At 34.1% G+C, this 12,464-nt stretch overlaps 1 protein-coding gene across 1 annotated transcript; it reads right to left on the bottom strand.

Moving 5' to 3' along the window:
• Positions 1-2,540: 2,540 nt before the first annotated feature.
• LOC133670687 (putative disease resistance RPP13-like protein 1) lies at positions 2,541-9,416 on the bottom strand. The gene is made up of 3 exons (XM_062091255.1): positions 8,698-9,416; positions 3,326-7,209; positions 2,541-2,851 (listed from the first exon to the last, which is right to left on the bottom strand). The coding sequence occupies exons 1-2, from the start codon at positions 9,022-9,024 to the stop codon at positions 3,379-3,381; spliced, it is 4,158 nt and encodes a 1,385-aa protein (XP_061947239.1). The 5' UTR covers positions 9,025-9,416; the 3' UTR covers positions 2,541-2,851; positions 3,326-3,378.
• Between the last annotated feature and the right edge of the window lie 3,048 nt (positions 9,417-12,464).

Raw genomic sequence — 12,464 nt, 5'->3', positions numbered from 1 at the left:
TTTTCTTTTTTTTTTTCTTTTTTTAGACTCATGTTTTTTCATTTCATCTTTCAATACTCATTTAATTGGAGATTGAGATCCGTTGTTTTTTTCTAATTTTCCTTCTGTATGATTTTTTGCAAATTTTGAAAATGATTTGGATTATCTTAAGTTTTTTTTTATATAATTCTTTGCTAAATTTATCTTTTTTTAAAGAGAATTTATTTTTTAATTAAATTAAATTAATTAATCAAATATAAGTATGAGATGCTCATTTCATGAAATTTTGTTTGGTTTTATAATTTAATTAAGTTTATCTTCTATGAGGTAATCCCGATCTCAGAAACCTAGATTGCAAGTTTGGAAGGTTAGTTTGGTTGACTTAGCTCCTTTTTTAGGTTCTTTTTTATTAATCCTTTAATATTGGGTTTGTTGAGGATTTAGTTTCATTATTTTTTAATTTTTTTTAATGGGGTTATCCTAATCTCATGTGTTAGGTCATGAGTTTGACAGGTTAACCCAGATTAGCTCTATTTTTTTTATTTAAAAAAAAATTTAGATTTCACTCTTTAATATCGGGTTGGTTTGACAATCAAGTTTTGTATTTTATTCAATTTACTTTCTATAGGGCTATCCCAATATCATGAACAAGTCATGAATTTGTCAGGCTACTTGGGTAGACCCGAGTAGGTTTTTTGTCCTTTATTATAAAAAAAATTCAATTTCATTATTCAATATTTGATTTGCTAAGAATTAAATTTTAATTTTTTTAATATTTTACTTTCTATAGAGTTATTATATTCTCATTTAAATTTTATTTTGTTATGAAATAAAATCATAAAACCCTTTTAAGAATACCAGTAGGGATATTTTCATGATACTCACATTGTATTTTGTATAGTTAATTATTACTATTTTTTGCTTGATTTATCTATTATCATTGTTTTTTTTCATATTATTAAATTAACTACTCTTATATTGGATCTAATCAAATCAAAGATCCGAGTTTCAAATTTTTCTTATTTTTAATTGCTACTATCATCTTAGCATTTTCTTTTATATTAAAAAAAAAATTAATCTAATTCGTCACATGGAACAACCACCAATCTAGTATAAAATAAAACATATACGCTAATTGAGAGAGAGAGAGAGAGAGAGAGAGACTAACAAGATGCAGCCAGCAATAGCACGACCAAAAAAGCCAACATGAATGAAGAAGACTTCTCCATATCTTCTGTGATGTTTCTGAGAAAATGTTTTAGATTGCAAATGCAAATTGCTTGTGTTTCTATATATCTCTAAATATCTCGTAGGCTCTTCTTGATGATTGCTGTGTTATATATAGGAGGGATCGCATGGCTTTAATGGGGAAAAAAACAACCAGTTAATTAAGCACTAAATGCTAGTTTTGGCGGATATATCACATACCTTGTTTACCTCGATTTTGTTCAATCCTTTTATGCACTCTTTTTTATGATAGCTTTGGTGGGTAGATTACATAGCCTATTTCACTTTAGGTTTGGTGGCCAAATGGCCTGAGAAGTGCTTGGTACGTTCTTCATTTTGCTCGTCTTTTGAAACTGCACACTCTTCAACTAAGAAATCATATCTGCAGAGACAATCACATTAATGGAGATCATTACTCTTGGCCAAATGGAAATGAAACTATGGGCTTAGCTTATGTCTTGTGTTTACTCTTAAACATAATAAATATATGAAATTGGATTTTAAAGCGTACTAAATAAAACTATAAAGGAACACAACAAGGAAAAAAAAAAATGTAGGAACATGTTTAGTCTGTTAAGTTTATTCTCTCTAAAATAATAATAATAAAGTTTGTCTTTTTAGAAGGTTTACAAAGCCTTGAATAGATAATATCTCAACTAGAAAAAAAAAACTAAAATTACAAAAGAAAAAAGAATAAAATGTGAAATAAACAGTAACCTAAAAATAACAAGGAAAATTACAAAAATTATCAAATTCAAGATCTTAAGATGAGATTTTCAAAATTTAAAGATATGATGGTCGAAGTAGCGATTCCATAATTATTCTAAGAAAAACATCCTTCAGAAACTCTTGTAAAAATTTGAGTATGATCCAATGATCAGATAAAAAATTATGGTATTCTTTAGTTATTTTTCTGTTCTAGTGCGACTAGATCTCTTTTCAGATATGAATTTATCTTATTGGTCTATAAATAGATCTACTAGGCCATTCATATAATCTATCTATAGCATATTCTAATTTAATTATAACATACTCACATCTAAATGTCAATGTTATCATCATCATAGTGACCATTGGTTGATTGAGGAAAAAATCCTTGTCAATATTGCCGTTGCTTGATTGGCGTGATTAAATCTTAATGTGCCCCCTGGAGTGTGCTTGTTAGAAACACTAAACTTGTCCTTCAAAATATAATATTGTGACCTTAACGAACAAGTCAGCTAATTGATGGGAAGCGGAAATATGAGCATTACAAATCAAGCCTGCTTGAGCTTCTTCTCGGCAATCAAGTTAAAGATTAAATTTGATGCAAAGTACAAATCTTAATAGAACTCTTTGAAAATAATTTAGATAATTTTTTTCTTAATTTCCTTATATTGTTGGCAACAAGTTTGCGAAAAGGTGGCAAACTTGTTCGCAATACAGAGTTCCAAGTATAACAACACATGCAAGCAAACATCCGACTCTGTCAAGATCTCTGGATCTGTTGCTTGCACTGGGATCAAATATATCATTTTGGATGTCCTGATTTCTGAAATGCTGCATCGTTGGCCAGCAGTTATCTCTTTCAGGTTTTACCTTTTCTTTTCACTTTGCCATCATCCTCATTTCATCCTGGGCATGTAGCCATCTATCGAGTTTAATCCTGAACATAGAGCCATCAAGAATATAATGCTATTAGTATTAAGCATCTGTTAAATATTCTGATCAAAGTTTTTCTTTTAAATATCTCATAAAATCCCAGTGAATTATCAAGTAAGAACTGATATACAATGTTAGCAAGATCACTATTATTCTTCTTGTTTTCATTTCTTAATAACTATGCTTTGAATACAGAATCTCAAATTACTTTAAACCTCAACAGAAAAGAATAAGAAAACAGCAATTATGAACTTGGGCTGGCATTTGCTGATTCACTGTAAATCATGCACGGCTTAAGATGGGATCTGTTTATGCCCGCCTTCGTTTTTGAACAAATTGTTGGGAACCTATCTCTACCTAATGTGGTGATGGGCTGTGCGGTGAAGATCTGTTGTTGTGAAAATGCCACGGTCCAAAAATAGAATTTAAAACAAAGCAAATGCAAGGCTTCATCCTCTAAATAGAATTTAGTAAATACCTGAGCACGTTGGACAAATGACAGGAGACTGTTATTGCATAATTCTTCATCCTCTAATTAGAAATTTTTATACTGCGGATGTGAGAAATTTTGGGCCAATCTTCCCCTGTCTCCCTTTCACACCTTGTGGCCAGCAAAGGACAATCGATAATCTTAAGATATTCAAGGGAGGAGGGCAGCCCTTCTTCTGGCATGAACTCAAGCTTAGGAGAATGCGAGATCAACAATTTGCGAAGAGAGGTGAAGTGTTGAAGCCCCATATAGTTCAGAGATTTAAGATTTCTGAGATCTGAGATTTGAAGAGATACAAGGGAGGAGGGCAGCCCCTCACCTGGCACGGACTCAAGCTTGGGAGAACTAGAGATGCGTAATTTACGAAGGGAGGTGAGGTGCCGAAGCCCCTTATATTCCAGATCTTCAAGATTCAAGATTTCAAGGTTTTCAAGGGAGGAGGGAAGCATGTCTTCTGGAAGGGACTCCAGCTTAGGACTCTTGAGAATCAATGTGCGAAGAGAGGTGAGGTGCTGAAGCTCCTTGGAGTCCCGACCTCGCTGATCCCATAATTGAAGGCATTCAAGGGAAGAAGGCAGCCCCTGCAACGATGCAAGCTTTGGACAACTCCAGATCTTCAATTTTCGAAGAGAGGTGATGTGCTGAAGCCCCATGTAGTCCAGAGATTCCAGTGTCATGAGATGAAGGCATTCAAGGGAGGAGGGAAGCGCCTGCTCTGATATGGACTCAAGCTTAGGGCAACCCTCGATACTCAATTTCCTAAGAGAGGTGAGGTGATGAAGCCCCTTATAGTCCAGAGACTTCAGATTTCCCAGACGTTTGATTTTAAGGGTTTTGAGAGTAGAGGGCAACGTCTCCTCGTCAAAAGACTCCACATCGTTCCCAGTAAATCTGAAGCATGAAAGAGAAGGGAGTGCTTGCAAACCACATACCTTGAGCTTGATACAATCCACAATGCAAAGTGTGTGTAATTTGGAGGGTAAACCTCCTTCGGGAAACGAATCAACTTCTGGAAGTGATCTCAATTGCAAATCCTCAAGGGAAGGGAGGAGGGAATGCATGTTTTCTGGCAAAGACTTCAAATATAAGCAACCCTCTAACACAAGGCTTGTCAAATCTGGGGCAGCTAGTCCTCCTTCGGGGAAAGACACCAAATTAGGACAGTGTCTGACAGTTAAACGACGGAGAGCAGGAAGAGATCTCTCGCCTATACAAAGAGATTCCAGATTGAGACATTGTTTGACTGTAAGTGTGGATACCTGGGGTAAAAGGTCTAGCCGGCAGGAGTTAAATGAACTACATCTATCGATTTCAACATCTGTGAAAGAAGAGGGATCCACATGACTCATTTGCTCCATTCCCTTCAGTTGGGGATATTCCCTAAATTGAAGGCACCGCCCGCCGCCATATAATACCGATGCATTTATACGACCACTAGAACCATCAAATACATTGATTTCGGTGAGCAGGGGAGCCTCTGGAATTGAAACCACAAGCTGTGGACACGCTCGAATCTCAAGTATCAATAAAGAAGGAAGGTGATTAGGCAAGCCATTTGTTAACTCGGGACAGCCTGCTATCAAGAGCTTTGCAAGATGAGGGAAAGCACCAGCTACATCTGTATTCCATTCCTGCCATTTTTTCATCCCCTCAAACTTCAATATTTTGAGGGATTTAAATGGCTTCTCCATCGAAGAGTCACTTCCATAGAACTCAGAGCCAACTGCCACGACTTCATCAAATCCTTTAATTTGGAGCTCTTCTAGAGATGAAAGCTGCCCCAGTGGTGGTAAGGAGATGCAGTTCTTACATCCAGAAAGTGTCAACGCTACCATATTTGAGAAGGAAGAGCTTCCAAACCAACCTGGAAACATCGTACCCCCATAACCAGTAATGGCAAGCTGTTTCACATTTTCAGAAGGCTCCAATTTCTCAAGCACGTCTCTCTCATGTTGTGTGTCATCCGTATTGCCAACCCATATCAACCTCAGCTTCTCAATCTTCTTCTTACCCTTCAAATTAGCATCCAAAGCATCTTGAGCATTTGCAACATCTCTGAGATTCCGAATAGAAAGTTTTTTCCTTACATGTGAGAGCTTCCCCAGCTCTTTCATGCTAGACCCACTCTCTTTTCCCACAATGTAATATTGCAAAGTTCGAAGCTTTGTGAGTTTCCCCATTTTTGGTGGCATCTCTTTCAAATTTGTCCCTTCAATATCAAGATGTTGTAAGTCGACCAAGTTCGAAATGTTGGATGGCAACTCCATGAGATGTCGACACTCTCTTAACAATAGAGTTTGCAAATAGTACAAGGTGCTCACACTTTCGGGCAACCGTTTAATTAATGTCTGAGAAAGGTCCAAGTGCCGCAAATGTTTCAAGTTGCCGATGGAATTGGGCAACCGAGAAGATTTATAGCTCCACCGATATAAAGATAGCGTTCGCAAGCGCTTAAGATTTGTCAACATGTCATTCAGCACCTCACTATCAATCCCCCCCACGTATGTTAGTGGAGACAAGGTGCGCAAATGTTGGACTCCATGAATGCGAGGAAATATCTTAGAGACCCCATCAGATAGTGTTGAAGTGATTGATAAATGACGAGTCCTTTCTGGAAGCGTGCATGAATTGTCACCCTCCAACCCAGAGCCCGATTCTCCATCCATAACAAATTTAAAGCAGAATTCTCCTGACATGTATTCAGCTAGATCACTTGTGAGATCGTGCATGCTGAAATATGATGGGGCGTAAAGTGATTGCTGAAACAATGACCTGGAGACAAGGTCATTGAAGTATTTGTCACCTATTTCTTCCATCTCCTCAACGCCTCTGGACTGGACTAAAAAACCTTGTGCCATCCATGAAGTGATTACTTGATTCTTCTCAAATACATAACCCTTGGGAAATATTGCACAATAAGCAAAACAACGTTTCAGGTGTGAAGGGAGATGATAATAGCTCAATGTTAGAGCTGGAGGGATGTTTTCATTCGATAAACCCCACATCCTGCTCTTGGATATCTTCTCCCATTCCTTGACATCTCCTACAGAGTGCAAAAGACCCCCAAGAGTTTTCGCTGCCAGCGGTAAACCTTTGCACTTTCTCGCTATTTCTCTGCCAAATGTTTCCAAGTGTGAGAATGCTCCAGAATTTGCACTGCTAAATGCATGCCTTGCAAACAACTGCCAGCAATCTTCATCGCATATTCCCTTCAAATGGTGAGAAGGGATGACAGTTTGCGTGACTTTTGCTACATCTTCATTCCGTGTTGTCACGACAATCCTACTTCCAGGCTCCGCATACTGCAAAGGCAGCAGTAATTTAACCCATTCATTGTACACAATGTTCCACGCATCATCTAGAACAAGTAGAAGTTTTTTCCCTTTCAATGCCTCCATTAGAGATTCATCTGGTTCTTTGGTGCCGCAAGTACCTGCGTTGATCTTCTTAAGAATATCATCAACTATCCTGGTGACGTCAAATTGTTGAGAAGCCCAGACCCAGGCTTTGAGCTCGAAGCACTTATCTACCCTTCTGTCTTTGTAGATAAGCTGAGCAAGAGTGGTTTTACCAATCCCTCCCATGCCCACAATAGGAATCACACCTACATTTGCGCCATTTGTATTGTTTTTTGTCAACAAGGACTTCATTATGGCTTCCTTATCAGCTTCCCTTCCATATACATGAGATTCATCAACCACAGGAGTTGTTTTCTCTGACAATGGTCTCCCTGCACCATTACATTCTATGTGGCGCAGATCACCCTTGTGTTTAACTAAACGTTCAAGCTTCTCATAGATCTTTTGTAACCCTGCTTCCATCTCTTTCATCCTTTTATTAGCTGGATTAAGAATTGGAAACAAATTCCTTACCTGCAATGGCGGAACATATCCATATATATATGAGATAGAATTTAGGAACATATAAATACTAAAATTATTAAACTCGTCCCATGTCTTGGTACCGAGTAAGTTAACACAGCTGCAACGATGTTTTTTATAAAAAAAATTAAAAAAATAATTAAAATGAGATTATTTTTTGAAAAAAATTAAGTCTAACCAAGATTCTAATGAGATGATAGGATGGTGAATTAACCCTACAGGTTACTAAAATTTGAAAGATAAATTCAGCAATGAGCACAGTAAGAATAAAAAAAATGATGCAATGATATCGATTGAAAAAGCTTTGGAAAAATAGTATATTTTCACCAAATCACATTATTCACTAAATTTTATTATTCCCAAGCATGATAAGATAGTTGTCGCATTTTCAAATAACGATATTTAGTAAATATTGTACTTTTAAAGAGCAACAAAGTGAAACTTCAATCATCTAACTCAATTGATTGACCTATTCATAATGATTAGTGAAATCAGTCGACTAATTCCAAAAATAATAAGAAAAATCTTAAAAAAGTCAAAATCAAGGGGTCTCAATGAGATTTTTCATAACTAAATATTTGACGGTCTACATAGCGACACAGTGGCTACAATAAGGAAGATGGCTTTCGAAAACTCCTATAAAAGTTTGAGTGCGATCCAACAGTCGAATCAAAAGTTATAGTCTTTTGTAATCGTTATTCTGATCTGGCGGAACCAGATCTCCTCTTGAGCCTTAAACTATCTTATCGGTCCATAAATGTATTTGTTAGGTCATACACGTAATTTGTTTAGGGTAGATTCTCATGCATTTAGTTATGATAGACACATATATGACTACTTAGAAACACTTGTTATCACAAGTCTTTCTACATCATTGACATTAAAAAATAGATAACAATTACTGTGTGAATAATAATTTTTTAAAATTTTAATTGAAATCTATTTTTTAGTCTACATGCTAAACACATGTATATTTTGACTCATAATTAATATTTGAAAAAAAAAATTTATAAAATTATGATTTTCATGTGAAATGATTAACTAGTTAATACAACTACTATTAAAAAATGTGAAAGTATGTCATTTCATAATTTTTTTTAAACGGTGTTATTATACCAATATTTAACATTTATTGTGCTAATTTTAAAAAAAAATGAATGGGTAAACTTTGATATATTTTTTTTTTAAAAAAAACAAATTTAATTCAAATTCTAGATAGAACATGTTTTAATTAAGGTGACAGCTGGGCCAAGCCAGTGGTTGGAATTTGTTGGAATAATGAGTAGTGGTTGCAGGAGAGTATCATAGGATTGGTTGCACGAGATAAATTAGCATCATTGAGTGAGGGGTGTTGTTTGCATGAAATATTTCAAGAAAAGATATGAAATTTTCTGATATTTTACAATTTCGAATTGTGCTTGTAAGAATCAGAGGGATCGACACTAACATTATACGAGAAAGGCAAAAACATATGCTTACCCGATTCCTCACACGTCGAGAGGCAGCTTTAATATCCTTGGATCGTAGATGTTCATATTCAATCACCTCCATTAAGTCCTCAGCCTCATACACAGCATGTCTAGCATCATTAAGCCACCTCTGCACAGCAGGCTTGGTAACCTGCTTCTCCTCCGCGTCGTCGAGAAGTCCGTTGAGAGTATTCAGTGTTTCTTTCAACTTTCCGAGAAGACCATCTTTGAGCTTGTGGCTTTTGAAGAAGCCCAGAATCTCAGGAGTGGTCAGCTTCTCGCCCAGAACCTCAATGACAGCAGAGAGAATTGATCCTCCAATGTACTCCACAGCCATGATGGGATCTTTGCAGAGAATTGGAAGGAAGCAGAAGCAGATAATTGGAAGGAAGCAGAGCAGAGAATTGCAGAGAAGAAGATAGTGAAGAGAATAAGACGTTTAACGAATGAAAAAGGAAAGAAAAATCAAAGTAAGTACGCGGGTTCTCAGTTGACTTCACAGCTCTGCCACTCGAAACTATTGACCCCAGATTATCACTTTAATCCTTTCATTTCCAAATTATCACTATACAATTCATCGGATACCCTACAAGTTCTGGCCAACCTTTTAGGCAAAGATGACAAGTCAGAAAGACAGTTTCTAAGCTCGAGTGAGAGTAACCTTTGAATAGTTTCTTTAAGTGAGCAAACACTTTATACTAACGAGGCATTTCTTGCTCAATTTTTTATGCAATTGAATCAAAACAAGAAAGAAACGAGTAGAGCCATCACATAAGATTTTAATTCAAAGTTTTATTAGTAAATATTTTATCTTTTAAGTAATCTATCTCTCCAAAATATTTAATACTCCTTAAATAAACTTAAAAACTGCTCTATAAAAATTTAAAACCCAAAAGAAATATCAAAACTAGCCTGAATAGCATGTTTTGGGTTAAAAATAGCTTGAATATAATTTTTAATTAACAAATTTAAACGTTTTTGAAAACACAAATTGACTTTCGTTTCGAAACGCTCGAGCTTCGTAATCTCAAGTAGGAAGCCCACAGGAAATTGTAGAGGCAGCAAGGATCAAGGGAGACAGCTGGGAACCTTGACCTCAAAGACCCAAATATTAATTTTAATTTCTCAATTTCTTTCCAAGTATTTTATATTGCATCACTCTTCCACTCTACCGAGTCGTTCCTCAAATCTTCTCAAGGAAAAGGATTTAAAAAATAAAAACAAAATTTATTAGCACCGATTTTTTTTGTGGGCCAAGAAAAGCAACCGTGATAAGTGGCGAAGTTATCATTTTCTTACTTTTGTTGTGTAAAATTATTTAAGAGTAAATTGATTTTTTAATTAATTTTTTATATTGTTTTAATAGGTTGATGTTAAAAATAATTTTTTTTAAATAATATTATTTTAATTTAAAAAAAATATTTAAAAAAAACCATTATCCACTCCAAGAAAAAAATTAAAACATAGTTATTAAATTTATTTCAACTCTGGATCAATTTATATGAATTGGGTTTTATTAAAATGATAGATTTGATTGAACCGATGATCATAGATTGATATGAAGCCATCTGGTCAATTATCGAATTAACAAACAATCTTCCTTTGACGACGACTTGTCGTCCCATTTGCCCTGAAACCAAGCATACGTTGTGGAATTGAAAAGTAAGCAAGAGTTGCAATAAATCTCGTAACTTATGGATTGATTTGGTTCTACGAGGAGTAATATCACAACCAGCTTTGAAAACGAGTTCTTTTTCAAGTTATTTTCATAGTTATTTTTTAAAATATTTCTTAATTAAAATAATATTTTTTTAATTTTTAAAATTTATTTTTAATGTTATCATATCACAATTATAGAAAAAAATAAGTTATTTAAAGTAAAGAATCAAAATAATATTTTTTATGTTTTAAAATTTATTTTTAACTTCAAAACATCAAAACAATCCAAAATTATAAAAAAATTAATCTTAATAAAAAATATTTATATTTTAACGAATAACCTGTAATTTTACTTGGTAGTGTGGTTGCAGTTGTTTTTCAAATAACTTTTCGTGTCGAAATGCATGTCAATAATATTTTTTTATTTTTAAAAATTATTTTTAACATCAGCACATCAAAACGATTCAAAACATAAAAAAATATATTAAATTTTAAAAAATAAAAAAAAATTAAATTTTTTAAAAACACGTTTACACAGTGTTTCCAAGTAGTTTTTTAAATGGGACAAAATATAACAATGCAAGGGAAAAAGGCTGTCAAGTGTTGGCAAGGCAGAGTTGGCAATGCAAGGGAAAAAGGCTGTCAAGTGGTGGCAAGGCAGAGTTCCGAATATGACAATAGAAGAAAGTAAACATCCGACTCTCTTCGTTGTGGCTCCGAATGGATCTGTTGCTCGGATAGGGACCGAATGTAGCCTTTCGGCTAAATTGAACTTAATTTTCCTTTAATTAAGTTAATTAAACTTATTAATTTTTTAATGGAAACATTAAATTTAATTAATCCTTTTAATTTTGATCAAATTAACTTTCAAACTTAATTTTACTTTGGTTTAAACTGTTAATTAAATTAATAAGGCCCATTAAAAGTCCAATTAGGTTTCTAAACTTAATTATTTTGCAAGTCTGCCCCAATACTCAATATATTTCTTCAATTTGGTTTTAAATTGTCATTTTTTTGTTGTTCAATTAGGCTCTCCATTGATGCAAATTGAGTTCCCAACCCTTTTCATTTGGTCCTCTAATTTTCAATTTATGTGATTAAGTCCCTCTTCAGCCCATTTTGCCAACTGATGGATTTCAAAATATTAACAGTTGATGGATTTCAAAATATCATCTTGAGTTGACTTGCGATCATTGTCAGTGCAATTCATCTATTGTTGAAATAATTTTCTGGATTTCAAACATTGATCCAGACATTGGATTTCAAAAATGGAATGTGTCGATGAATTAAGGATCATGCTAAGTCAAGCCTCATGGTGCCATGTTTGACTAAATCTTTCCTTTCATATTTGATTATAGATTCCACTCAAATTGTATGTTTTGGATTAAAAAAAATATATGTTTTGAAAGGAATTTAAAGTTTTGATTGAGAAAATTTAAGAGAAGGCCCTGAATTATAAGATCCAAATTATCCATGATATTATTGCTCATATATATTGTTAAAATTAAAATAAATTAAAAAGTCATGTTACTTATAGGAATTGAAGAATCGATCACACACATCCATCACATCCTGATGTTGGAAGGCTGTCCCAAGGACAAGAACAAACCTGGTAATGGTAATTAATTGATGAATCCATTTAATTATGCTTTTAAATTTCAAGATTAATTTTTGGGTTATATTCTAATTATCCCCTAACCATCAACCAATTCTCAATTGAATTCTAGAAAAAAAAAATTAATAATTGTATCTATCATCTATTGAAAAATACACAATCAACCCTTGCCTTAAAGTTTTTGCCTTTACAATCATAAAAAAGAGGGCCTATCTCTCTTCAAACGACATTTTTTTCTTTGTCATAAACTTAATGGTAGTGTTTGATAGATATTGTGGGATTAAATTAGGAATCGTTTTTGTTTGTGGATCTAGTAGAGAATTATGTGAAAATTGAGAGATATCTCAGTTCCCTTATTATTATTATTATTATTATTATTATTATTATTATTATGTTAAATAATTTATAGCTTGTTCTCTCTTTATGAGTATGAACATGAAGATTTTGGAAAATTCATTCAACATGCAAGCCTGCCCAATAAATGGGTTCGGCTTCGCGGAAAA

The sequence above is a fragment of the Populus nigra genome, chromosome 13, assembly GCF_951802175.1.
Source record: "Populus nigra chromosome 13, ddPopNigr1.1, whole genome shotgun sequence".
NCBI lineage: Eukaryota > Viridiplantae > Streptophyta > Magnoliopsida > Malpighiales > Salicaceae > Populus > Populus nigra.
This window is presented reverse-complemented; position numbering and strand designations above follow the sequence as displayed.